The sequence below is a fragment of the Grus americana genome, chromosome 18 (genome assembly GCF_028858705.1).
Source record: "Grus americana isolate bGruAme1 chromosome 18, bGruAme1.mat, whole genome shotgun sequence".
Classification (NCBI taxonomy): domain Eukaryota; kingdom Metazoa; phylum Chordata; class Aves; order Gruiformes; family Gruidae; genus Grus; species Grus americana.
Window position 1 is genome coordinate 3,758,843 of NC_072869.1, and position 26,246 is coordinate 3,785,088.

Genomic DNA, 26,246 nt, shown 5'->3' on the forward strand with positions numbered 1-26,246 from the left:
CCGCAGGTCCGAACCTCCAGCTGAGGTTTCTGGCTTACCTGGCTGCTGCATGCTACTGGAATCAGAAATGTTTTAGTAAAAAGGAAATCATGCTAGCAAGAAAAAAAAGTGTAGCTTGCACGCTAGATCCCCCTTCATGGATAGTACTCTTTTTGTTGTTGCTGTTGTGTGGGGTTTTTTCCCTTAAAACAAGATTGCATAAAGACTTTCGGCACCAAGACCCAAATTTAGACTTCAGTCCCTCCCATCGATAAAGCAAAAGGCAGAAGTCTTGATCCACAACCATGCTGTCAGCCTCTAGAAACTGTTGCTCCAGGTCTTTCATGTACGCGATCCATCCACATTGACTCAAAGCACAATTTAGCAGAGACCAAAAACTTTCATGCTGTAGCAGGGAGAAAAGCTGACATTCAAAGAGCTGTAGCCCTGTCACGATCAAGGCCCGTACACTTTGCTTCCTCTTCGTTTTCTTTTCTTTCCTTTAGATGTTACAAAACTGTCAAGGAAAGCTACATCCAGCAGGTATTAGAGCACTGAACTTGCAGAAACATGGGAAGGCGTAATTAAGGTTGTCTTTTTTTTTTTTTTTCCCCCACCTTCATTTCACTGCACTTCTGTGCTCCCCTGCCATGTCGCTGCCACCATCAGCTGTGGGCAGATGCTGGTCTCACTTCTCCCCCATAATCTGGATTTCAGCAGTTTCCCAGTTTCCTCGTGCCGGTCTAACACAAATTACAGCCGCAGCTGAGTTTGCCGCGCATCCCCCTGGCCAAGGCTGCCATGGGGACAAAGTTACCCATGTGAACGTGAACTTTGGCAGTTTCGATGTCTACATGTAGGCATTATAGTGAACACTAATAACACACTGGACTCAGTCTGTGTTTTGGAGCGTTCGTGGCAAAATTCGTACTGGTCACGGTCAAGTACAAACTAATTTATCAGCCCAACTGTGCGCGGGTGCGTGAGGCCACTGGCACAGTGCGTTTTCTTTAAGAAAAGTTTCCTCCACCCATCATTTGTATCATGCATGAAGGTTTTCTTGTAGATGCCTTTTTTTTTTTTTCCCCCCTGTGTAAGAACTTACGGGGAGGGGATGGGAATGGAGAATGTTGCTGTCAGACAGGCAGGATGCAGGTACCCATGGCGACATGAGATCATGAGATCATTCCGCATTGTCACCAACACAAGAAGATTACCTTAGACAAGAATAACCAAGAACAGAATTTTTGACCTTCAAGATCTTCTTATCTGTAAACATTATAACTGGATAGCAATACAACCCAACTTGTCAACAACAAGAAATAAAAGAAAAATAAAACTAATTTAAAACCCCACAGTGGCAGTGGAATAAATTCATACATTTATCATTTCAGAGGTTCCCATCGCTCTTGCCTCTTTTCTTGCAAGGTTTAAATTATTAGATTTTTTTTTTTTTACATTATGTTTACTCTCCTAAGAATAGAATACAATTTACAGAAGCTCATATGGATGAAAAAGCATTTTCCTTTTGTGCTGTTGCTCACACAGTTAACACACACAAACCTACGCCTTCTAGCTTTCCAAAACCTCAGTTCATATCGTCAGATAAATTAATTCAATATTCAGAAATTTATTTTTAAATCCTTAAAAGAAGGAAGTTTATTACTTGAACTTTCATTTAAGAAATATCATGCATCTCGGTCTTTGATCCAAGACTTTACCTGGTCCAGTAAAAGGAACAGATTCTTCACAACCCTTAGATGTGGGGCTGGTCCTGCCAGCGCTAGAATCAGAGATATTTGTGTGAGAAAAGATCCTTAAAGTGAAGAAATGCAGGGTGAGGATCTGAGCTCACCATAACAGCTGGAAAGAATCTAGTAAAATGAAATTCAGTATCGGCTACTGTCGATCTCCCAGGTTTCAAGCTTCTGAGGCAGAGAGTGATTTTTGAGCAGAATTTTAACTCGCACATACATGAATTATTTCTAGTGACTTGCTCAAAAATAGCAATTTGAGCCTGACTCGCAAGGTACTTACACAGGGCTGGAGTGGGACCGGGCAGCCCGGCCATGCCTGGGAACACGGAACTTTCTGCACACACCTGAATCAAGCAGCCCCCTCGGGTCTGGCACTGCAGGCTGGGGACACACTCTCCGTGTCCCTTGTCCCTCCCCTGACACGGGTCAGGAGGGAACGGCCAGAGTTTGGGGTCCAAACATCTCGCTGAGGTCTGAGCTGGCGAGGGAGAGCTGGAGTTCATTACCGATGGAGGCCAACGGCGAAGTGCTGTCCCCCGAGAGCAGGGAGCATCATGCTGTGTGACTCAGAGGCACGGCTGAGTCACAGCCTCCCGTGGCTTCTCCTGCGGTGGGAACGGGTTAGACACCGTATTCAAGATTGTGCTTGAAGTCACGATCCAAATCATTGTGTTCAGGCTCCTCGTTTGCTTCACGGGGAGAAAGTATGTTGAATTTCTTAGAGAAGAAAATTAAGTCTGTGGCGTGGGAAAAACCAGCACCCAGGTTCCCACTCATGAGAGTGCCGTTTGGGGGGAAAAAAAAAAATCCAACAAAAACCACCTTTAAAGCACAAGGGGATGACAGCATCTCTGCTGGAGCCCCTCCGATGTCAATAACGGTACACCTGGCATATCGAGTATTTGCCGGTTAGCAGGACACATCAGCTAAGATCGCCTGAGGCGTGTGGAGCTGCTGCAGAAAAGCATTCACGTCTCATGAGGGTACGGCTCTCCTTCTTGAGAGCGCTTAGGAGTGGATCCATGGAGTGGTTTAGGTGTTGCGATGCCTAAAAAGTAGAAACTCGGGCTACAACCCCAGCACCCTGGACAATAAATGACACCAAAGAGCAGAGCTCGGGAGCTGGACCCCACTGGTGAGTAGGATGGCATCAGGCCTCAGCTTTGCACACCCGCAGGGCTGGTGTTTCAGGCTATGCTCATCCTAGGGGATGGACATCACATTTAGGAGTCATCTGGATGGAGTCATAGCAGAGCGGGCATGCAGCAGTGCATCCCCCCCTCCCCGGATGCTGGCGCTTCCCTCGCAGCACCGTTGGCGTTAAATGACGTGGCAGATCCTCACTCTCCAATAGATGTTTGCTGGCACAAAACCCAGTGAATCCGGTCTATGGAGCGTGAGTGATCGATAGTCACTAGGCAAACTTTCTCAGGAGCTTATTTAGGAGAGAAAGACCTGATGCATCGGTAGCGCTGCGTGCAGGAGAGCTGCTGGAGCCGGTTGATATTTCAACACGACTGAGTATTTTTAGAGCCATCCTATGGTGCAGGATTTTTAACTTCCATTTCACAGCCCTTGAAGCCTGGCAAACTTTCATTAACATTTGATGCCTTGAAGTCATGCGAGGTCTGGGGGAAAAGGGAGGGGAAGGAGGAAAAAGAAGTACACCTTTTGGAGCGTGTAGTTTGCAAAGTTGCTGTGAAGCTTAGAAAAAGCCTCCAATCCCTCTTCTTTGTACCAAGCACTTTTAAAGTACCCAAACCATTCAGAGAGCATAGCTAGAATCCCAAACCATGGCTGTGTGGGAGAATCTTGCTTAATTAAATGATAACGAAGTTAACATGTTAAATACCTGGAGTCTCTCTGGCCCTTGGGGAGATTGAAGCACTTTTTACACAGAGCGCTCCCCACCTTGGAAGGATTATGCCTCTCTTCTTCATCCATTATTAGGCAACTTTGCTAATATAGGGCTCTTTGACCCATAAATCCCCAAATTATTTATAAGGCATCATGCCCTCATCCTAGAGAGCAGAACCTGGGACACAGAGCAGTTAAAGGATTTGCTCCCAATTCCCACTGCTCGTGCTGCCATTTCTGCTCAGCACGAAGTAAGGCTTTTCTACCCAAATTTATACACGGTGAAAACAGTGTTTCCCTGGCTACAAGGCAGACTTTCAACTGGAAAATAAATTAACAGAAACTCTATTCCCCCCCCCCAATACACACATGCGTACACACACACACACACACAGAGTCTCTTTGCACACAACTGAGATTTTTCATAGGCTGAGAGAGTAGGAAGAAGAGACGTATTTTTTGTCTCCTTGGCAAAAATATATTGGCAGCATATCACTGAGTTGTAAAGACTGAGTAGGTACCAGAGCGTGGCCCCGTTAAGAGAAGTGCATTTTGGAAAGCTGCCCTTGGGTTGCCTGAGCCCGTCTGCCAGGACCATCGCAGGGATGCTGCCCCGGGGGGGTGCTCAGCACGTGGGGCTCCAAACAGCCCATACAGGGTCCTGTGGAGGAAGAGGAGTGTGTAATACCTGGAAATGAGGAGGCACCGTCAGCTCTGCATCATGTCAGATGGAGCGTCTGAAGGGGCGAGGAGCTGTAAATCTCCCCCTGTGCATGGCACAGTTCCCGGGCAGTCAGAGCCGCTGCCTGCCTCCCGAGCTGTGCACCTCTCGGGAGGTCTCGCCAAGGTGGTGACAAACTGGTCCTCTCCTGCTTTCAAAACTCGGGAGGAAATATAGTCCCCGAGATGCTGTTATTCAAGGGCAAGGAGAGAGATGAAGGACTGAAGAGGGAGGGCTGTGAGGGAGGCAGAGGTACCTGCCTTCTGTCCCGTCTTCCCAGCAAAAGAAAATTTCTTGGTTTTCTCCTCCCAGCTGTAAACCTTGCCGGTCACTTCCATGCCATCCTAGGACAGCAAAAAGCAATAAGCATTTCTGATTAGAACAGAAGATGTGCCTGATGCTGATAAGGACCGGGACTCTCAGGTACATTATTTAAATCCAAGTCCGAGAGCCCAGATTGGATTGCCCAAAGCCACCACCACCATTATCCTTCCCCAGTGCAGGCAGAGACATTTCATAGTAAAATGCAATTCTGAAATACCAAAAGTAAACTGAGAAATCTCAACAATAAAATATTTATGCATCTGTGCTGTAGTGCATTGTAATTTTGCATGATATGCTTTGCTTTTCAAGACTGACTAGATTAAGGCACTTCTGATTCATTAAACACATTTTCCCAAATGGTGTTTCTACAAATATTGTTGGGCCATTGTGCTTAGTTGTATTTATTAGCTGGTATAACAAGGAAGTTACATCTTCCATAAACCTGAGAGGAACCCACTTAAACGTGTTGCTCTGAATCTCAGCAGAGAAGAGGAGTTCTAATGAATAATTAAAGCTTAAAGAGGTCATGCTGCTTTTGCAGTCTCATTTTTATTTGTCACTGCTTAGTTTGCATTAGGAAATAGAAAGTTTCAGGTGCAGGAGCCAAATGAAATCTTTACTGCATGTGTTCATTTAAACACATCTATTTGGTAGCCGTCTCCATTTTTATGTATTAGGTCATTTGTTAACTGTAATAATTTAAATCGGTCCTGGGAATTATAAGTTTCAGGCTTTTAATTTTCAACAGGCAGCGGCTTTGTGCATCCCCTTGCCTTCTGTCAGCACTACGAGCACCGACTCTTCGGCAGAGCGGAGCACGCACCGAGCCGGGCAGGGCTGTGGATGCAGGCAGAGCTGCTCGGGGAGGACCCAGGTCGCCATCTGGTCCCCGTCTCCACAGGCACCACCAATCTGCCAAGCTCCTGCTCTCCTCCTAGGCCCTCTCCTCGCCTCCCGCCACCCACCGCCCACCTTTTCTGTCTCCTCCTCCTCAGCTCTCTCTCCCTCCCACTTTCTTCCATGCTTCCTTTCCTCCTCCCCTGCGAACCACCTCCTGTTTCCTCCCCGCTCTGCCCCGAAGCCCTCCTTTTCCTCCTTTTTTTCATTGCTCTCCGCTTTCCTCCCCCAGGCCCTTATTCCCCCAGAGCTGCTCATCATTTCCCTCTGCTCTCGAAGTGCCCCAGAGAGACCAGCCTGCCCCATCTCCTGCACGAGGCTGGCCGCAGCGGGGGACGCACCGTCCCGGCTGCCGTGACACCTTTGCCACCAAATGCCCCAGACACCCGAGCCTGCCAGCACCTACCCTCCATGAGGGGATGGCACGTTACGGGTTGCACATACTGCTAGGAATCAGGAATAACCGAATCAGTAATAACTCTAATTCAAGCTAAAGTCCTTCCTATTTCCTTTATATTTTTTTCCAGGAACAAAATATTTTTGTTCCTTTTATTTTTTCACATTGGAACCTAGTCTTTCTAACCAGCAGCTGCTTTTTGTTCCCAAGGTTAGACATTACCCTGGGTATTCAAGTAGACAACATGGTCTCTTGGATGCACCGCCCTAATTTCTCCTATTGGAGTGTCTTTTCCACTAATACATCATCCAGATGATTTCTGAAACCTTTGCCTTGCATTTCCCAAATCCAGCCATCAGCAGGGTTTGGCAGGTACACCCCTTTCTCCTAACCTTTAGATTCCCCGTTGTCATCTGCCTTGTTTCAGTCCCGCATCACTGATTGTGCATGATCAATCTCTAGAGGTTTAGCTTCTATGTATAACTCAACAAGCTGGCATAGAAATGAGGAAGACATGCTCCAAAATGAATGCAGATCCAACTCAAGGTCACTGCATTATGAAGACAGACATATTGCAAGCATTCCCTTCAATTAAGATGATTTATGGAGTGAAATTTCACTATTGCTTCTTCAACATCCAACTATTTTTCTAAAGGCCATCATCTTATAATGAATCACCTGAAGAGACATGGAATCATTACAAGATTCCAGGAGTGTCCAAATATCCTGCATATTCCTAATCAGTTAACTAGCAAGCTCCTAAATCACTACTTTCCACTGTAATCCTCGCTTCTTTTCCTTTTTTTTTTTTTCCATTAAAAAAGCCTTTGTGGTGCATGAATGAGCCAACAGAAGGTTTGTAAAGAAAAAGTTCAGTTCTAGATATCAGGTTAGAGACGTTCCCTGCTATTAGAACAGACAATAATTCATTTTATGCAGAGAGGTAATTACGTGATGCCTTGTAAGCTTCTGCTACACCAAGAGATCTCACAAGGAGTAGCAGTAATATGAACCATTTTTCCTCCGACTAGATCTGGAGGGGTTTTCATGACAGAAGAAGACACCAGGTGCATCCTGTTACCCCAAAAATCCCCAAGGATTACCTAGGTCCTCATTCTAGAGAGCTGTTTCTTAAATTTTAGACTGCTGTATGACAACTGCAAACCTTGCCTGTTGTGATATGAGGATGTTTCAGGAATCTGGAAAAGTGGCAGTTTAAGAGGGTCTCAAAGCAGAAATTAAGAATGAGAAGGCAATAGCTCAAGGCTCCACATGTATGAAAGGTGAAGTGGCAGAAGATACAGGGGACAAAGCATCACACACTGTACTGGGTATGTTTCATCTAGTTCAAGAACAGTATTCATTCCCCAGACGTGGCCATGACTATGTCTCAAATTATAAACTCAGTAGGGACCTTGAAAAGAAGTGAATGTCCATTTCAGGTAGTGCCACGCCATGATACAAGCTTTATAGATGTGCCATGATCGTAAGAGGTGAAACCATCAAGCCCTGGTTGATCACCATGTTAATGAGGGAGAACTGATGACTTACTGAAGTAAGGGAAACCAGATGGATAAAAACCAAACCATCCCTGAAGGGAAACTTGATTCCAATTGTGCCAACACAGGAAAAAAAGCACAGTTTGACAATGTGAAAATAAACACGATTTGTCATTTTGCAGCGTATGAACGCTTCATCAGGCAAAATTACTATCTGTTCTCAAAATTGCATCCGGTAAAATTTGGCATTTCAGCCCTCTCATAATGATTGATGGACTGGCAGCAATCTGCCTGAATGAGCAGTCTTTGTACTGGTGAATGTATGTCAGGGTCAAGAATATTGGGGGAAAAAAAAGTGGATTTTCATTTAAATCAAGATATATCTAAATCCCAGCTAGCGTACAGGCCACCACAGCTTATTTCCCACTGCTCTCCAAGGTGTTGGAGCTATGATGGTCACTGTGTAGTTACAGTTGTGAATAACAAGTTAGTCTCTGACACGTTGTGCCAAAAGCACTGCTGGTGACTAAAGTACTTCTTTAAATTAAGGTGTTTTGGACCAGAATGTAAGTAAGAGGCTGGAAACTCGTTGGAGATACTGACTTTCAGTTTGAAGCTGTGATGGGTGAAGATGCTCACCTAAGAAGCCAACACCAGCTCCTCAAGTGTTAGACCAATTTTAGCTAAGGTAGAAGAGCCAACTACGAGACTCTAATGGAGGTTTCTATCCAAGCTCCAAATTAATTTTAAAAGGGAGAGATTGATTGTATCAGCCACCCAGAAACAGCTTTGGCAAAGTAGCAGCAGAGTAAAGTATGGAAATGAGTGGTGAGACAAGCTTCTGGGCTGCCGGGATAAAGGACTGTGGCATGAGATGCAGGATGAGACGAGGTGTGAAGGCAGAACACAGCAAGTGTGGGCCATGGTGGTAGATAGAAAAGCAGACACAGAAATGTGAGTTAACAACCCCATGACAACTAGAAATGTTGACAGTCTCTTGGGACTGAGCCAGGCATGGGAACGCTCGCTTTGGCAGGGCTAACTTGGCTCTGACTTGAAAAAGTTCCTCAAGCAGCATAACCACCATTGCCCCCAAAAGTCGTGTCATACTCAGGTTGAGGAATTGCCCCTATTTCCCTGTGCAGACGATTTACAAAATGCAAATGGAACGTCAGGGCTGGAAGCATGTCAGTGCTTCTTCCTAGAAAACAGAGTCATTCTCTCAATAAGCTCCATAAAAAGGAGCAACAAAAAAGACTAAAATAAGCCGCAGAACCCCCTGGATTTTCCCCCACTTTGCCTCCCAAGAAGCAGCACAAGAGGACAGGGAGAAAATTGCAAATGGTAGTAGGAAGACCATCAGCAATGCACAGCGGAGCTACGGGGGATGCTTGAGCAGTTGCGGTGGAATAATGCAGCATGCTATTTTATCTGCTGTTTGGCTAAGAAAAGGCAGCTGGGAAAGGGATAGACGTGCTGCTGAATAACCTCAATCATGACTTCTGTGGCCAAAATGCTGGTTTATGAGAGGAACACTTGAAGAAAATGGAAATTAAGTCGCTCAAAACAACATGTAACATACAATCAACTCATCTACTTTGCTGCTGTCCTACATTTCCCCGATACCATTGGTATTCACTGTGGTAGCACAAGGACACTTAGTACTTTTGGCAGCAGTTTTGTAATGACTGAAGAGGATTCAAAGGACAGCAGCCAGACACTGTGATATGGTTTATTAGCTCCCAGATGTGCAGGTGAGGCGAATCTTCGGGAAATTAGTTTCAGTGCTATGGATTTTCTAACATCACTCAAGGTCTCAAATAAAATCTTATAACGGAACAAAAGGCTGCCATAGAATTTTAAAGTCGTCTTTGGCAAAGCATCTTTTGTGCATCTGTTCATTTCTTACACAGAAATACAAACACACAACATCTTTGAGGATATTTGCACAGCTGAAAACAGAAGGTTGGCTGCTGAGGCTGTATATACCTACATGAATTAAAACCAACTGAGCCTCTGTAGGCATTTCCCTGGATGCCTTCTGGTGTAGGTGCTCCAGAATCTGGAGATGCTTTACCAGCTTGTACACACTAGTGTTCAGGTGTTACGTCCTAGTTTGCAGCGTGCCAAAATAATATTGCTCAAAGAGTAAAATTGTTCATGCCAGAACTAGAAGTCACCACCCAACAGCAGACTTCTTCACCACCTACACAAGATACGTGTTCTCCTATGTGGCCAACTTCTTTGGGCAATGGTGAGCATCCATGTCTGGAAGAGATTAGCTACAGCACCACATCTGGGCCTTGAGAAACTCAAGAGTGTTAGAAGAGAAGAGGGTGGGTCGTGACATGAAGGTCAAACTGCCCGAGCGGGAACCTTGCCAGTTGCTATTTGTGGCTGTGAAACTGGCACTCAGGTCAGTAGAGGTGGCTCTTCTGCAATGTGGAGCATGAGCTCCGCTATATTTTGAGACCACTGTAGGAAAAAAGCAATGCAAGGAATAGAGCAACACAGCCTTCGTTCTGCAGGGATATGGTGTAAGAAGAAGCTGTGAGCTGCCTCTGCTTTCAACAGAGATTTAGATAGGCTTTAGGTAGGCTTTGTAGAGGAGCACCAGGGAGAGGCTGCAGATGGCAAAAGGCAACTGGATCAGACACTGCCACAGTGCAGACAAGTTGGTGAAAGCAGATTATAATATCCTAGAGTAAATACTTGGGACTGGTGGCATAAGACAGTCTCTTCTGTCATAGAAAGTGTGTGATGAACACGGGGGGAAGCATTAGCTCCTATGTGAAGGTAAGAGACAAGTGGAGTGAGGTTAATGGTGGGATTGAGCATGTCAAATGACAAGATAAACTGAGACCTGTTCCTAGTGAAAATGTGCTTTTACCAGACTCAAGGGGAATGGCGAGCACTAAGAATAAAGACCCAGGTGAGAGTGGTCCAGCAGCTCAAGTGCATGGGCAGAAACAGCTGTGTGCTGCTCAGTGCCACGTCTCCTCCAGTGCCACCGCTGCCGGGGTGGTCCGAGCCCTCGTGAGGCGCTAAACACACTGGGAAGGTGATTTGTGTTTAAAAATGTTAAAGAGGAACAAGATGGAGCAGGCAACAAAAGCGACCAGTCGTTTTTTCACGTGGCGCCAAGGGGACGGATGAAAAGATCTGAGCAGTGGAGGGTCTGTAGGCAGCGGAGGGGAAGGACTGGAAAAGTAGGAAATTCATGTCACAGCAGAAGATAAGAAAATAAGAGACTTGAGGAGGAGTTTTGCTTTGCCCACCAGACAATTGAAAATAGATCAAAAGAAGAACCCAACGGGTTTGTTAGAGCTGACAGCTCCTAAGGAAGAAAGTGGGGCAAATTTCATACATTTCAACATTTTACTTCCCGGGCAAAAAGAAAATGATTTTTAGAGTAGGAGCCAACTAAGGGAGAAGACCAGATTCTGATAGCGATGTTACTGGGTGAGACAGATTTGAGTCCACTGCACTGAAATCAGAATCTGGCCCTTAATTCTGCTCCTTGAAAGTAGGCAACTCAGCTCCCCTGACGAGAAATAAGTGAATTTGAGTTACAAGATGAAAGACAGAGGAAGAAGGGAAGACTTTTAGGAGGAAGAATAGAAGATTGTTGTTTCACTGTTTCAACACCTGTAGAGAAACGTGGTTAGGGTTCAGGATAAATTCCTTTTAAAGACTCAGATGAGCTGAATTTGCTTTAGTCTGACCATGACACGCACGGACAGCTAGTACTGGTCAGCTGGATTATGGTACCGTGCTAGCCCACGGTTATGGGAATGGACTTCTAGTCTTCTTAGATCCTAAGCATGTTCTGAAAATAAGACCTACCCTGGCAAAAGTATGACAGTAACCCCAGGTAGCAGCAGTGCTCTTCATCAAATTCACCTTCAGGATGAAACAAAAATACAAACTGTCATATGGACAAATATTTCCCGGACTGGCAGGACTCAGGGGGTGTCAGACAGCATCTGTCTCAAAAACAACCTATGCTTTGAAGTTTCCAGCTTCGCGAGGCTCTCGCAACAGCCAAGCTTTTCTCAAAGGCAGACACCCAATAAATGTGTATTTAACCTCCCGAGGCTTCTTTCTCTGCTGGCTCCAGCCTCCGTGGCGATGAAGGTGGTGTTACAGCAGCAATGTGGGGTAGCAAATTCCCATGGGGTGTGTTTTGCACACGACCTGCATCAATACTTCATGATTTCTTTTCTAATGACAGCATTAAACGTCCTTTGGCAGAGGCTCACGGGATCTGTGCTCATTCAAGTAACTTAAGGACAAGCCTATGAAGCAAACAGCAGGAGACAAATAATCGAACTCGGGACAATTTAACATAGAAAGTGCCAAGTTACAGAAAAATATCTAATGCTGTTCCTTGTGGCCTGAGTGGAAAGCTCAGGACCATAATAGTCCCTGCTTGACCATCAGCACCACAAAGCAGGTTTTGAAAGTAAAAGGAGGTGCACCACCCATTCCTCTTTGCAAGGGTTATTTTATGACGAGAGGAATGAAGAGAAAAGAAAGTTAACTCTGCGGCTGCATTTGCCGTTGTGTGTCAATCCAGTGAGACAGGGGAGTTGTACTGGTGGAAAATCAAAGAAATGAACACAGTGCACAGATAGACTCCACGCTATAAATTTTGCGGAGGGGAACGTTTTTTGGCATGTCTGATCTGCTTTGCTCACTATTGCTCAAATCATGCTGCAAAGGATTTCAGAACTTGTCAGCAGAGAAATCTTCCTAAGGAAAAAAAATATATAACTGTTTCTCTTCTCCCCTGGCAGAGTCCAGCAGTGACACGCTCTCGCTCACTATAAATAGAGGTTCTCCACTGTTGTCCAAGGGAAGTGCAAAGCCATGCCATTAAGAAAACCCAGTCCCACACAACGTGTTCAGATGGACACGGTGTCCAGGCAACTGCTGGTACAACAGCCCCACTCTGCATGTCACACTTTTCTTGTTGTCTGTGATGTTACCTGTCAGTCAGCCTTCTCTGTGCTGATATATTCAGAAAACTTGTCATTTAAACATTCAGATATTCAAGTGTTGCGGTAAGTCAGCTAACGGTTGGTTCTGGAGCTGAAGCACAGCATTTAATCAGAGAATAGCTGCAACAAGCAGAACCGCTGGGCCAAATTTCCCGTGGTTCCTTACTAATTGCCTTATTTTTAATACGCAGTCAGCTCCTTGCAACTTGTATTCCCTGTATCGTGAAAATAATTTCCTTCCACTTCTTCAAACCATCCCGGAAGACCCACATTTGCCAGAAAGAAATCAGCTGGTAAGTGGGGTTTTAGGCTGGAGAGTTATGGGATGTATTTACCTGCCTGCAGATAACTGCTGTAGTCGTGCAACCACTTCTGCAGCTGACATTCATAGCACTCATTCCATCAGTGTAACCCCCCTCAGGAGAAAACCCTGCTTAACTCTATTAATAGTGTGCACGTGTGTGCACTAAGTATCCGTAGCTGCTCAAGAGCTGCAAGAATGTGGCGTGTTGGCAGAGGAGAGTTTGATCCAAGGAGGTTGGAAATGTCTGGTGACCCACAAAAAAGCAAGAAAGGCTTCTCAACCAAGTCCCAAAACCAATGTTTTACTGCATAATCTTACCAAAAAGGGCAGTCGAGAGGGCTGGTAGGTGAAATAGTTAATCGAGCGATAGCTCTGCAGAAGCTGTTGATGGAGAAGGAGGCAGCAGCTCAACCCATCTATCCTCATGTGTCTCCCACTGCTATCAGATACTGCCTCCCGCAAGCTCGTGCTCAGAGCAAGGAGACGAAAATTGCTATTGACAGAAGTACCCCGCAGACACGGTCCTCTGCTGCAAAGCTGCTAGCATCTCGCATGGTGGAAACCTATTCTAAATGACAACAGAACACTAATGTTATGGAAAGATCTTGTTGTATATAGTTTTCAGGGACTATATAGTGGGGCGGGGGAGAAAACAAAAGTACAGCTTGCCTTGACAAATATTGTCAGACATTTAAGAAGTGCTCCATCTTCCAATGCTGATTTGTGCAAGCATTTCCAGGGCATCAGGGAATGTTGTCATTGATAAATACTAACTATGGGAAATGGCTTTCAAAGACGTGGCTGATGGTATGGCCAACAACAATGTGATCATGTAATGCATGGCCACAAACAAAGTTAATGAGCATTTGCATCCTACAGCATTAACTGTCGCTCTCAGTCATCAAAAAATAAAACCCCAGTGAACAATTCTGCAATGTTACAGGCAGGATTATTAAAGGATTATTTGAGAAAGAGCAAGGAGAAGGTAGTATGTCATCCGAATTTGGGATCACTACTTTGATTTACTGTTGAAAACTCTTACGTACTTTGAGATCTCAAACCCCAAAACAAAGCTTAATCTTCACTTGGGCACTACAATTCCCTCCCTTATCACATTATCAGAGCACATCACACTCTAATTATAGTTATCTGAACAACACTTAGTGAGATTGAGAAGTGCTAACCTTGTAGGAGAAGCCCTTGAACACAGAGTAAAGCGGAGTCAGAAACGATTCTTAGTTTTTAAATGCCAACTAAGTACGCTGCAACCAGTGGAAAATGAATTTTCTTACACCATCAGCAACACTTCAGAAAATTTGCTTCTTCATTATCATTAACCCAGATCCTGAAGTCCTGGCTCAAAATTCAGAACAAAGTTATTATTATGAGGAAAAAATGCATTATAATATTTGTATTTCTAAAAGCATCATTTAAAACATATCAGTAATCATTCAAAGAAAGGAGTAATACTTCCAGCATCTCAGTGGGATATTATATCTTACTCTCAAGAGGTATCCAGAAGTGCTTCTCAATATTTTAGTATCTGTTAGGCAGTGATTGCCGTTTATTTATCTCTCTCTAGTGGGTACAGAAGTAGAAGTTAAATATTCCATCTTCCTCTCCAAAGCGTATAAAGGACTGTATCCTCATACTCAAGCAAAGGAAAAAAAAAAAAATCTCTCTTCCACGTCACATCCTGGTGTGGAAAACAGCTCATGTGCACCTCAACTGAGCGTAGACCAGTGGCCACGTTTGTCTACACATTTCTTCCAGGCATCCTCTGTGAAGCCTTTGCGAAGAGCTTCAGGGAGTTCAGGCCTTGTGCAGATGCTGTAGGATGGTTGTTACTGAATTTAATCGAGGTGTTTCCTTTTCTGCCACCTCTTCTATTTCATGGCTTTTATTCTTTTGCTTTGCTTTACGTGCTAGGGCACGGGCCTGGGTATTTCACCAAATCTCAGTTTTGTTTTGCTTTTATTTTTTGTGTTTAAGTACAAGTCGGTCTCTACTGTTGTGCTTTTAGAGCTCACCACTGCTTCAGTAGCCTCCACCCAGCTAGTTTTAATTTTTCCCAAATCTGAGTTTCGAAGTCCATCATTATGAAAAAAAGGTGTTGTTACATTTCCTAGCAAAACTTTGTTTCTGATAGTTTGTGGGTTAAAAGAGCGCTCAACATCCCATAGATCACCAGAGTTCTTGATAGCAACTTCAAGCCTCACTGAGAGTTTAATAAGCTGCTGCTGAGTTATATGACACCCGTTAAGTTTATGGAAAAAAATTATCTAGTCTGCTGCTGCTGTTAGCTTTCAAATACCACAGACACTAGAGAGGACCCTGAACCAATATCTATGATTTGAACTACAGCAAAAATATTGGGAAGAATATTTTGGATTCCCAGGCTTTGATACAGGTCCAAATTTCACAGTCATTTGCTATTTCTATGAAAGGTTGGCCAGAATCACCAATCTCAGTACTCCTAAAAACTGGAAGTAGAAAGGGACTCTCAAGCTCATCTAGAATTTTCTGTCTGAGGTTAATTATCCTCTTTTTTCAACTCTACTAGACTTGGTAAGGTTCTTTCATGTGAACTACTCCAGATATAAGCACCAGGAAATGAAGGTTTCCAACCATAAGAGAGGAAAAGCCCAGACACAGCTAATACCAACCCATCTTGTCCTGCTGATGCATTTCGGTCCTGCGCTGGAAGGGATGGCTTCGTGCCCTCCACGTAAGAGAAAGTTCTGCTGAGAGGCCCATTTCATTCAGAAGTTTAATAACATAAGGCCATTTTACAGAGGCCAAACCCCTCCATCGATCCATCAGTGCGGCAAACACAAGAGGCTTGGTGAACATTTCAGTCTTGCAGGCTTCTTTTCTCCTAACTGGAAGCGGGACATTCATTTGGGCTGTCGCCCATGTCCATGCTCTGTGAACGGGCAAGTGCACAAAGCAGCCTTTGGTGCACAGAGCTCTCTCCTTCATGCATCTACCTGTTTGCACAGAAGTTGTGGGAGCTCTGTTACCTGTGATACTTCTACTTATCTATCAGCTCTGGATAAATTCAACCAACTACCTTAATAGTTATTGGAGAAGGACATACAGACTGAGAGATGGCCCCACCTATACACACAAGCACAGGGTCATTGGAAAGCCTATTTCCATAGGAAATTAGGGTTAGAAGATTATTTAGATTTTTTTCCTTAATGAATAGGAGAAGATAAAAATCATACTCAGAATTTCCTCTAAACTGACACACCATAATGAAGAGACTAGAAGAAATGACCATCCAGTCTCAGAGGTCCTGTTATGCTGGGAGAGATTTAGTTTCATTGTGTGATGTGCTGTAAAAATAAGCACTGGGATCTGTAAAATCTGAATTTTGGCTTGCCTTGCTGGAGAGCCATCAGGAGCAACAAACCAGCTGATAGCAAACAGAGGGACGCAGGGACAAACATGATTAGCAGGAGCAGTCCCAGCTGAAGTGCTCTCCTCCGCCTGGCAGACAGGACAGGTGTGTCACTTCCAGATGTGACATGAGCCACTTACTTCTTGTTCACAGCCTTTGAAGTGCTGTGCAGAGAAAGCCTGAGCCGTTACCGCAATTAGAGTAGATACATCATTTACTGGAAGAATTAAATGCACCATAGTAGCAAACCTGCAGTTGACACTCACAGGGTGCAATTGAAATCCTCTGGATTAGTAATTCTTTTGAGATCTTTGTAATCATTGGTAATAGGTAGTGAAATAAATCCACATTTATATCCTACAGACTGCAGCTGTGCTTCTGTTAAAGTAGTATTAAGTGATGATTTTTAAATCCTTCTGCCAGCTCGAGCTGTAAGCACCGAAACTCCTGTGCAGAGGATAACTCATCCTGGGTGATGTATGTTCCTGAGCACGAAAGCGCTGGTTAATGAATAATGAAAGCACTAAGGCAGAATCACACCTCAGGGCTTCGCTCCCGCAGTAAGCTCTCTGGGGAGAGGTCCCCGTGCAGCTCGCTGTGCAACAGCTACCCAACTGCAGCTACGACTGGATGTGGCTTTGGATAACCGTGATTGATAGAAAATAATAAAAAATACTAATGTAAAGCTTTACCCAGATGGACAGAGTGCTGAACCTCATCTTGTTCAGTCAAGCGAGGGGTTCATCCGACCAACTCTGGCGTTGTTCCTTCAGGTATCAGGAGCGCACACTCGCGCCCTGACTTACTGCACAGGCTCCCAGGTAACTAAACAAATATGCCGTTAAAAGCTGAGCCAACCTTGAGGGGGACATATGGGTTTAAACTGCAGCAGGAAGAGATTTATGGACTTGTTTTCCAAGCCTAGAGAGTAATTGAAGAGGCCTCAGACAGTTCAACATTCACCAGCTCTGATAAGGGAAGCCAGCACTTCGCTGGGGACGAGACAGGAGGGGTGACGGGTGCCAGATTGGCGCTCAGCTCCGCTGTGGAGCCCCAGCCATGGAAAGTGACCCAGAGTGACAGTCACTCTCGGAACAAAAAGAAGCTCTGCAAACTCGGTATACTGGTAAGATAAGCACAGCGCTGATAAAGTAAAGCAGAGAGACATTAAAAAACTCAAGAGAAAGATATTGGTGGCAGACTGAAGAAAAGAGCCCAGGAATCCTGGCTCTGCCCTCCGTCAGCTAGGCTTCAGCCCAGTCTGCCCAAAATTCGTGACCTTAGAGATGGTTTCTTGATGGCATGAAAAAAAATCAGTGACCAACCCTACAGGAGAATAATTTACTTCTATAGCCTGGGAGGAAAAGCAAATGAAGCAGAGCTGGCAGAAGTGCATTTACTGGTTCTGTTCCTTATGGTTTATGTTTGCTTTGCTTTCATTTAGGAATCTACAAAGGACATTGCTTCCGAATCAACCACTTCCCTGAAGACAATGACTACGACCACGACAGCTCAGAATACCTTCTCCGTAAGTGAAAAGTAACACCTAATACGCAGGATTAACAGCCAATGGCCAGAGAGACTTTCCAGGGTTTCTCTTCTGCAACCCAAGTCTTATTCATTGCAAGAGACTGGCCCAAACTGGGTGGCACAGAGCAGTGGTGACATCTGTCCTGTTCACACTGCAGCCGACACAACCTTGACCCTTGGGGACCCCCATTTCAAGGGTTTCCTTCAGCCAGGGGAACACTCACGATCGTGGTGCCCATTCTCTAAACATTATATGGAAGATTTTCAAATGAGAACCATTGCTGTCATCCCCAGATTGGCAAGGATATTTTACAGAGAGAGTATTTATCTGATTAGTATATCAAAACAGGTTTGAGGAGTGGTTTCTAGCCTATTAGGAAGTTTTTCTTAAAGCTTAAACCCAACCCTTATGCAAGCCTCATCCTTCACAGCTGCTGAGCCACCTCCCCCTGCAGTGAAATGACTGCATTGTAAGGAAGCTGAAATTTCTGCAGCTAACAGCAAAATCTCAGCATGAACATGGGCTGTGGCTTCCCCGCGTGGACAGCCAGCCATTGCTGCTCTGTGCTGGCGTGTAATCTGCCGCAGAAGTAATTTCATCCACCAACCTGGTGCTTGAAATAAGGGCAATCGTTTCATCTCCTCCGCATGACCATCCGCTCAGCTGATAGGAAGTCTTGGAACCCGAGTGCGAAACTTCATGAATGCTGCAAGGTTTGAGTTAGATTTCCCCAGAGGACACCTTGCCTAGTCGTTCCTTTTGAACCAAAGAGCTGCCCAGCCAAGCTGAAAGCAATGCCCTTTACCAGAGAAAGGAACTGCAGCTCACAAGGTGTTGGGAAAGCTTCAGGGAGCAATGAATGACGCTGCTGGCTGATACACCCAGCAAGGCAAAACACTCCTCAATTACACTGCTATTAATTACCTGAAACACCACTTAGAGAGCCACTCTGCCCTTCTGCTCGCCCGTGGGAAACAATTTCTGCTTGCTAAGACAAGAAGAAAAAATTAAAATCTCCAAAAAGTACACTTTACCAGAAAACCCAGATATTTCTTTTTTTCATCTTTACTCTTGTCAATTTAGATCAGTCATAGTGCTTAGGTGACATGATTTCGGTGCTGAGGCGAAGGCAGACTAGCAGAGTGTGAGCACGGCTGCATTTATCTTTCATACCAAGCTTTGGAACTAATGTTAAATTGATGCCAAGTCAGCTTTAGGGAAGAAACATCATTAGTGAAAGAAATGTAAAGGAAAGAAGAATTAAGTAGCATCTGGATAAAGGTGTATTATGCCTTTGTTATTTGGAGGAAAGATAGAACCGGGAAAAACAGTCTACAGCTCCTCGCTAAGACATGAGATTGGTAAATTGTTTGTAAGTGTACTTGTGACGGGTGTTCCTAAAAGCTATTTTCCAAAGTGACTAAGTGCAGACCTTAAAAACAAGTTGGTCCAACCCTTTATGTCTTCTGCAAAATCAGGCCTCAGCTGCTCCCCCCCGGAGGAGAGCTCATCCTTGCGCAGTCTGCACAGATAACGGGACTCCTCTGCCTTAACTTCTACAAGAAAAACTTCACCTCCACTTAAAATGCATACGGTTGATTTAGAGATTACTGAAAGGTTATGTATCTAAATCCGGAAGAGATGAGCTCATACGTATATGTAATAGGGACCAAATCATTGTCTAAGTAGACACAGACAAGAGGGTATTTGCATGCTGTTTCAAAGGAGACATGAGACCTTCCGTCCCGTTTTTGCCCTCTGTGCAACGCCTCGGCGATCTGCTGTCTCGGTATTATTCACCGTGCTTTGTAGCCGTTTCTTGGCACAAGTCTCCTGGAGGGCCACGTTGGGGGTAACCCTTATTGTTCCTGTCTTACGCAGACAAAGGCACCAACGCTGCGTGCATCTGGTGCGCCCGAAAGAGCGGCGTGAGGGGTCTCAGCCTGCTCTGCGGCGACCAAGCTAATATAGGCTTCGGATAAATGTAAGCATTATGGTGTTAGCAGAATTGAGCCCTGGTTCAAAACCTTATGGAAATCAGTGAAAAAATGACTGATTTTAGGAGACTTTGGTCTGGGGTGTGGGTAGGAGCAGGAGTTTGGATTTTGCCCTTCGGCATTCAGGCTGCTCCCTGCAAAACCAAGCGAACAACAGCCACAGTGACAATTAACACGTGCCAAGAAACTCGAACAAAACCCCTCCTATTCAACCTTCCCTGTGACAGCACACGCCAATCTGTGTGTCTACAAAAATCCCCTTCGCAGGTCTGTGCAGAGCCCCAGCAAGCGGCAGAGGAACCGCTGCTGTGCACAGAAAGCCCGTGCAGTCCCCAGGGCTGCCTCCTGCATCGCCCAACCGCGCACGCGTGCTCCGGCTTCCCTCCTCTCCTGCATTTCTGCAAGCACACCGAAACCACGCTGCTCCGATCCAGCATCGCCCGCAGCACGTGCCCCTCTCCCGTTTTGCAGAAGAAGGGATCTCAGCCGTGCTCATCCTCACTGCGCACATGAGGCCATCGGAGCTCTGCCACGGTGCAAAAGTGCAGCTGTGCGGACGGGGACTGGGGACCCCGTTTCAGGGGGCTACACTTTCACTTTCACGAACTTTGTCCCCATGTACTACAGCATCTGTTTTTTAAAGCCGTTTGCTTGGCTCCTGCCTTTCGGAGAAGAATAAAAGCACGAGCAGAGCGCCGCGGCTCGCAGCCACGTGGGGAGGAGCAGCACGGCACGCTGCGGCGCTTCACCGAAGGAGGTGCCACAACGCACAGCGGTGCAGAACAGCCGATGCAAACAGACAGGACGATAAACAAGGGAAAAAAAAAAAAAAAAAGGGAGAAAGCAAAAACCAGATTGCCTTAATGTTTTTTGATGTGCTGTCATTTTAATACCAGTATCAGGAGACATATGTAAATTCTACGTGGTACCTATGAGCTTCCTTTTAAATTTCAGAGCTAAAAGTACACATTGTAGGAAAAAATATACTGTAGAGTTTTACAGGAAGACAACACTGTGTGTTTTGTTTCTCTTCACATTAATTCCCTACTATAGAAAATATATCTCTGGAGATTATTGCTACAAGTAGAACAACCCACCCCCTATAGCTGGCATGTCTGGCAAGTTCCTTCTGATGGTGTCACTGAAGCATTTTAGGAAAGCTCTTTGATTTAATCAAAATCTTTATAAACAGCATGAATATAAAATATAGAAAACAACAACCAGAAAGGGTGAGCCACAGTGGATTTTCAGCCTAGGCTGCCTTTTGCCAGGACACTGACAGGCAGACAGTGATTCGGGGTGCCTTTGTGTCCAGCAGCACAGAGCCTGACATTGAATATTCTTCTAATAATTGACTCTAAAAACTGACGCAAAAGTCAAAGCCCTGTTACCTCATACCAGACACGCGGGGATACACCCCGAATACAACAGAATGGGCTCTCAGCACTCACCAGGCTTTGATCAGAGACCTTACACCCTCAGCACTCGGATTTGCCAATTATTGCAAGACGCTGTCGGAATAGTAACGCGTCCGACTGAATCGGGCTTAGATCCGGTTAGAAAATGCCCCGTCTGTAAAGGACACGTACAGCGACGCTGCCGGTTTTGGTAGAAGATGGACTTTTCTCGCCATTGCAGATCGATACAGACATAAGCTTCCCAGGCGGGGACCGTCTCTTTTGTTTTACGTTTGCACCATCCCGATGAGGGCTGGGCCCGCAGCCGGGGCTCCCGCGGGCTTTGCGGCGCAGACAAAAGCGATGCTGTTATTAAATGCCCAGTCCTGTCCCTCCTGCAGTCAGTGGGAGTTTTGCCACCCGTTACCAGGGGAATCGTTAGGAAACGATTCACTAAATTGGGAACGCCACGGCCATCAAAAGTAAAATGAGAAAGCATCAGCTGTAACATCTGGCTGTTTCTCCTCGGGAAACGGGCGCCGCTCGCTGTGCGTGTCAGCCGGGAAGATGGCACCCGGGAGAGACCTCACTGCTAATGGCAGCGCATCAGCAGATTGCTCCAGATGGTGGTTTTCTCCTCTCCGTGCACTCGGCCCTGGGGGTGCCCGTGTCCTCCCGGTGTGCTGTGGGGTTTGCACCCCTCCGTGACAGCAGCCTCTGACTCCCACCCGCCTTGGGCATCCCCCCGCCCCAGCACCCGCTCACCCTGCCGGGACTCCCCGCCGCACCTTTGCCTTTCCGTGGCCTCCAGATTTGGGGCAATCCTGTTTTCCGCAGCAGTATTCGGCATCTTATCGCTCCTTCTTCAAAAAAATCCTCTAACGATATGACTTGGTCCCTCACTCTGCCCTTCTGGAACGCCTACCAGGTTTTACCCCTTTGGTTTTTACAATACAGACTTCCTCTTCTTGTGCCTGTTTATTTTTTCTCAACCCTTTTGTTCCCTCCCTGCCGCTTCCCTTTCGATTGCTGCTTAGTCTTGTAGTGACCCGACTTTGAAAGCTGGCTTGAAGTGGTGTTTTAATATTTTTTTTCAGGGATTTTATAGCCATGCTGGTGAATGGACTGAAGCATACAGAATTTTAAATGACTCTACTTAGCTGTCAGGAAACTAAACACAAACATCTGAGACACACTTGTTAAAATTTCTTCCTTAGGAAATCTGAAAGGTTTCAATGTCCTTAATATTCAACAAAAGAAAAAAGGGTTATTAGCTGTGCTCGCTGGTAACACGAAAGCTGCAGATTTCAAGAGCTGTAATTTGCTCACCTTGTGCACGTACCAAGGAACAGATCTGTCTGATCAAGCCATCCCCAAATGTTGTAGAGTTCATGGCCAGCTCCTGAATTTTTCACTGCCGCTCCCTGTGTGATGCCGGTTCTTACCGTCGTGGTGACATCAGATTATGGCAGTAACGGTGGACCTTCTAGGAGAAAGCTCGAAAGATTTAAGCTACTCAATTGAAATTAGCCATGCCACATTGGCCACCTACCCACGGCCTTGGCTCCCAAAAACATGCCCAGAAATGCAGGATCAGTGATAATTCCAGTTTTGAGACTGTAATCTCCACACTATCACCTGAGGAGGCATCTGAAATGATTACTGTCTGTCTTGGTTTTCTGCCTGTCTCCCCTCCAGGCATCGTCCGTGCCTCCAGTGTGTTCCCCATCCTAAGCACAATATTGCTGTTGCTGGGAGGACTCTGTGTTGGAGCAGGAAGGATTTACAACAGCAAAAACAACATTATTCTCAGCGCTGGGATTCTCTTTGTTGCAGCAGGTACGTTCTTAAATCGAGTCCTCAAGAAGCACTGCCTTTTTAAACTGAAAAGGACTGTGGAAACACTTGTTGGCAGTTCTCTCCCTGTATCCCGGGCATTAGCAACATCACACTAGGCAAATTTCTTAAGATAAAAATATGTTTTTGAAGCTCTACAGTAAGTATATTCTAGAAAAGCTTTTCGTTTTCCTGAAAAAGGAAGCTAAAGCCAGTAACATGCAGTTTTTACACTACTTGAAAGTATTAAACATTAGATGAATCAGGTGTCTCTTACGTGCAGGGCTCTTTTTTTTTTTTTTTCTTTTATATGGTGGCAAAAAATTTCACCTATGATAGGTGAGCCCATTTTTCACACTAGAAACATCTGAGAGAGTCAGCCACATTGTTAATAGCTTTCCCTGAAGCTCGGATTAAGCATGCTGCATTTAGATGAAAAGTCAGCAAGGTGGAAGAGAACTTATCTTGATCAAGGTGAACAGCCGTAGCCCTGAGCTCAAAATGTATTTTTATTATTATTATGAATGTTAGAATCCCACTAACAATATTAGCGAGCTCCCATATGCTACTTCTTTCCCACCATGACAATGAAGAGATGGGGACAAACCCTGCTGAACATTTTGGGATCCATGTGAACAAATGTGACCCAGATATGGGTCTATTCTTTGTTTTTCAAGAATAAATGAAATCTTGAGATAAATGAAAGAGTATATAGGTGAATAAAATTTCCCGGTCATAATCTTTGAAACATTCGAGTCCAGAAAGTAACGTGGCTTGAATTTTATCTTCCCAGCCACGTAACCACTGATTTCTGTTTTTCTTTCTCTAGGACTAAGTAATATCATCGGGATCATTGTCTACATATCAAGCAATGCAGGTGACCCAAGTGACAAGCGAGATGAGGACAAAAAGAACCATTACAACTATGGCTGGTCTTTTTATTTTGGAGCCTTGTCTTTTATTGTGGCCGAAACCATAGGTGTTCTGGCTGTGAACATTTATATTGAGAAGAACAAAGAGCTGAGGTTTAAGACCAAGAGGGAATTCCTTAAGACTTCTTCCAGTTCTCCTTATGCCAGGATGCCAAGTTATAGGTACAGGAGGCGGAGGTCCAGATCCAGTTCTCGATCTACAGAGCCTTCTCCATCTAGAGACATTTCTCCGGTTGGCATGAAGATAGCAAGCACCATTCCCATGAACGAAATTTCCATGTACACTCTTTCCAGAGAGCCTTTGAAGGTCACAACAGCTGCCAGCTACAACGCAGACCAAGAAGCCAGTTTTCTGCAGGTTCACAACTTCCTTCAGAAGGAATTTAAGGAAGGACTTCATGTCAACATGGTCAACAGGAGAACGACTCCTGTTTGAAGTACCTTCCTTCCTCGTGCTTTTTGAAGAAATATTGAAACAGAATGGATCTGTCATGAAAGAGAAGGAGCGATGTTAAACTACCCTCTCACCTCTTTAATTGTGGCATGTGTTGAGATAGCAAGTGGAGATCCTCTGGACCAACATAAAGATATTACCCGCTCGTAGCTTTTTCTGAAGCTAGTCGGAGTTTGTTTCTTTCAGTTCTCGGTGTCACAAGATGAAGGCAGTTCATGTTCCTGCACTTTCGTAGTGTGTACAAAGTCTTGGAGAAACTGCAAAGGACTTGCCACCAGTGTGTTTTAAAGGATTACAGAAAAATTGTTGTAAGACCTTTTTTTTCTAAAATTGAGATCCCTTATTGCAAACTTGCAAATATAATTTATAACCAAGCCCAAGGATAAATACGAACTCCTCATCAAGTGAGCCACTCTCCTTTGACGCAGCATAAGCTTTGCCTCTTTCAAAAGAAAAAAAAAAAAAAAAGGGAATAAAGAAAATATTTTTGAAGGCAACACTTTCTAAAACTGACCTGTGCTACTGAAACCATAGAGCACCCACGTACTGAGCATTATAGACTCGCTGATGGGGTGGTAAGGGGGTCTCCCATTTCTGGGTGTGAGGCATCCCTCGGGGCAATGCAGGTGGGGGACAAGAGGGGGGGTGCATCTTGAAACACCTAGAAAGGGGAGGATTAAAGTAGGTGGGACTTGAGCATACTTGCAAATATCATTTCTTGCCTAACATTTAGAAAACTTGAATTCTCATTTCGACTAGCCCTAGTGCCTGATCCGGCAAGGTGCTGAGTGCTGTCTGTCAGGAGCCCCTATAGACTACTTATAGCGAGAGCGAGAAGCAGAGCTGAGCCGGGGTGGCCCGCGCAGGCGAAGCCGCCGGTTCCCTGCGACTGCATTCCTGTTTTCCTTACTGCTTCACAAGTGCAACACTAACGCTACTGGAAACTAAGATATTGGAGCAATGTGCATAAGAAAATGAGAAGCTAATACGTTCGGACTGGCAGAACTTCCTGCAGCAATGGGAACTGAGTGTTAACAGAACGGATGACAACTTTGTATTTTTTAAAATAGAACAAAAATAATCACCATTTATGAGATATTTATTAAACTTTTTATTATGAATAAGTGCCGCATGGTGCAAGGTATAGTTGCTTTTAGATGGAAATGATGGTTCGACCTAATTTAATTTATTTTGCAATGATGAATCCGCTTATGTGCAGAGAGCCCACAGAAAACTCTATGCATCACCTAGGGGGAACTAATTTGTACCCTTTGCTTCTGTGTTTCTAAAAAAGTCTGAAATACTGTTTTTCTTTTAAATTCCTGCTTTCATTTTTTACACTTAGGCTTGGAATCTCAAAGCTCGAGGGCCTGACTGAAAGGTAATTTAATTTAATAGTACTCATGTTGATTTTAGTGACCACTTGACCAAGCCATATGAGAACAAGGTGCCCAATTCCCCTCGGATGAATTAGGTGCAGTGAGAGAGGGGCATCTAATTCCTGTAGATTCCTTTGAATATACCTGTCGTCTTTGCCCAGAAAATCTTTGCTACAAGAAGACGAGAGAAATGATGACAAGAAAAAAAAAAAAAAATCATGTTTTGGACAGCTTGACTAACTGATGGTGGGAGATCTCAGCCAAACTGTTAAAACCTCCTTAGTCTTAATTTATCCTGCGATGGCCGCAGCGTCAGGGACTCGGTGGTGTTTTGGATAGGAGGCTTTCAGCTAGTGGAACCAAGTCCTCCAGGGAAATCCCGGAGGAGCTGCCTTAACATCCCCAAAAGCAAGTTGAACCCCCTCTGCCCCCCCTAGTAAACCTGCTTAGGCCTCTCTCCTTGTAAGAACCAAGACACAATTCTCAATTTTAAGTGAAAGTCTTCCCCTGGTCGCTGTTAAGCTCTGCTTAGCCCTCAGCCTGGCAGAGCGACATCGGTATTTTGGTGGAGGTGGG

General features: G+C 45.0%; 1 protein-coding gene across 1 annotated transcript in view; it reads left to right on the top strand.

The window, feature by feature from the left end:
* CACNG4 (calcium voltage-gated channel auxiliary subunit gamma 4) overlaps positions 1-25,372 on the top strand; it is a 41,240-nt gene extending 15,868 nt beyond the window's left edge. The window contains exons 2-4 of the mRNA XM_054847065.1: positions 17,589-17,672; positions 22,768-22,908; positions 23,735-25,372. Of these exons, the coding sequence (XP_054703040.1) occupies positions 17,589-17,672; positions 22,768-22,908; positions 23,735-24,273 (764 nt within the window). The 3' untranslated portion in view covers positions 24,274-25,372. The remainder of the gene's footprint in view (positions 1-17,588; positions 17,673-22,767; positions 22,909-23,734) is intronic.
* The last annotated feature ends 874 nt before the right edge of the window (positions 25,373-26,246 follow it).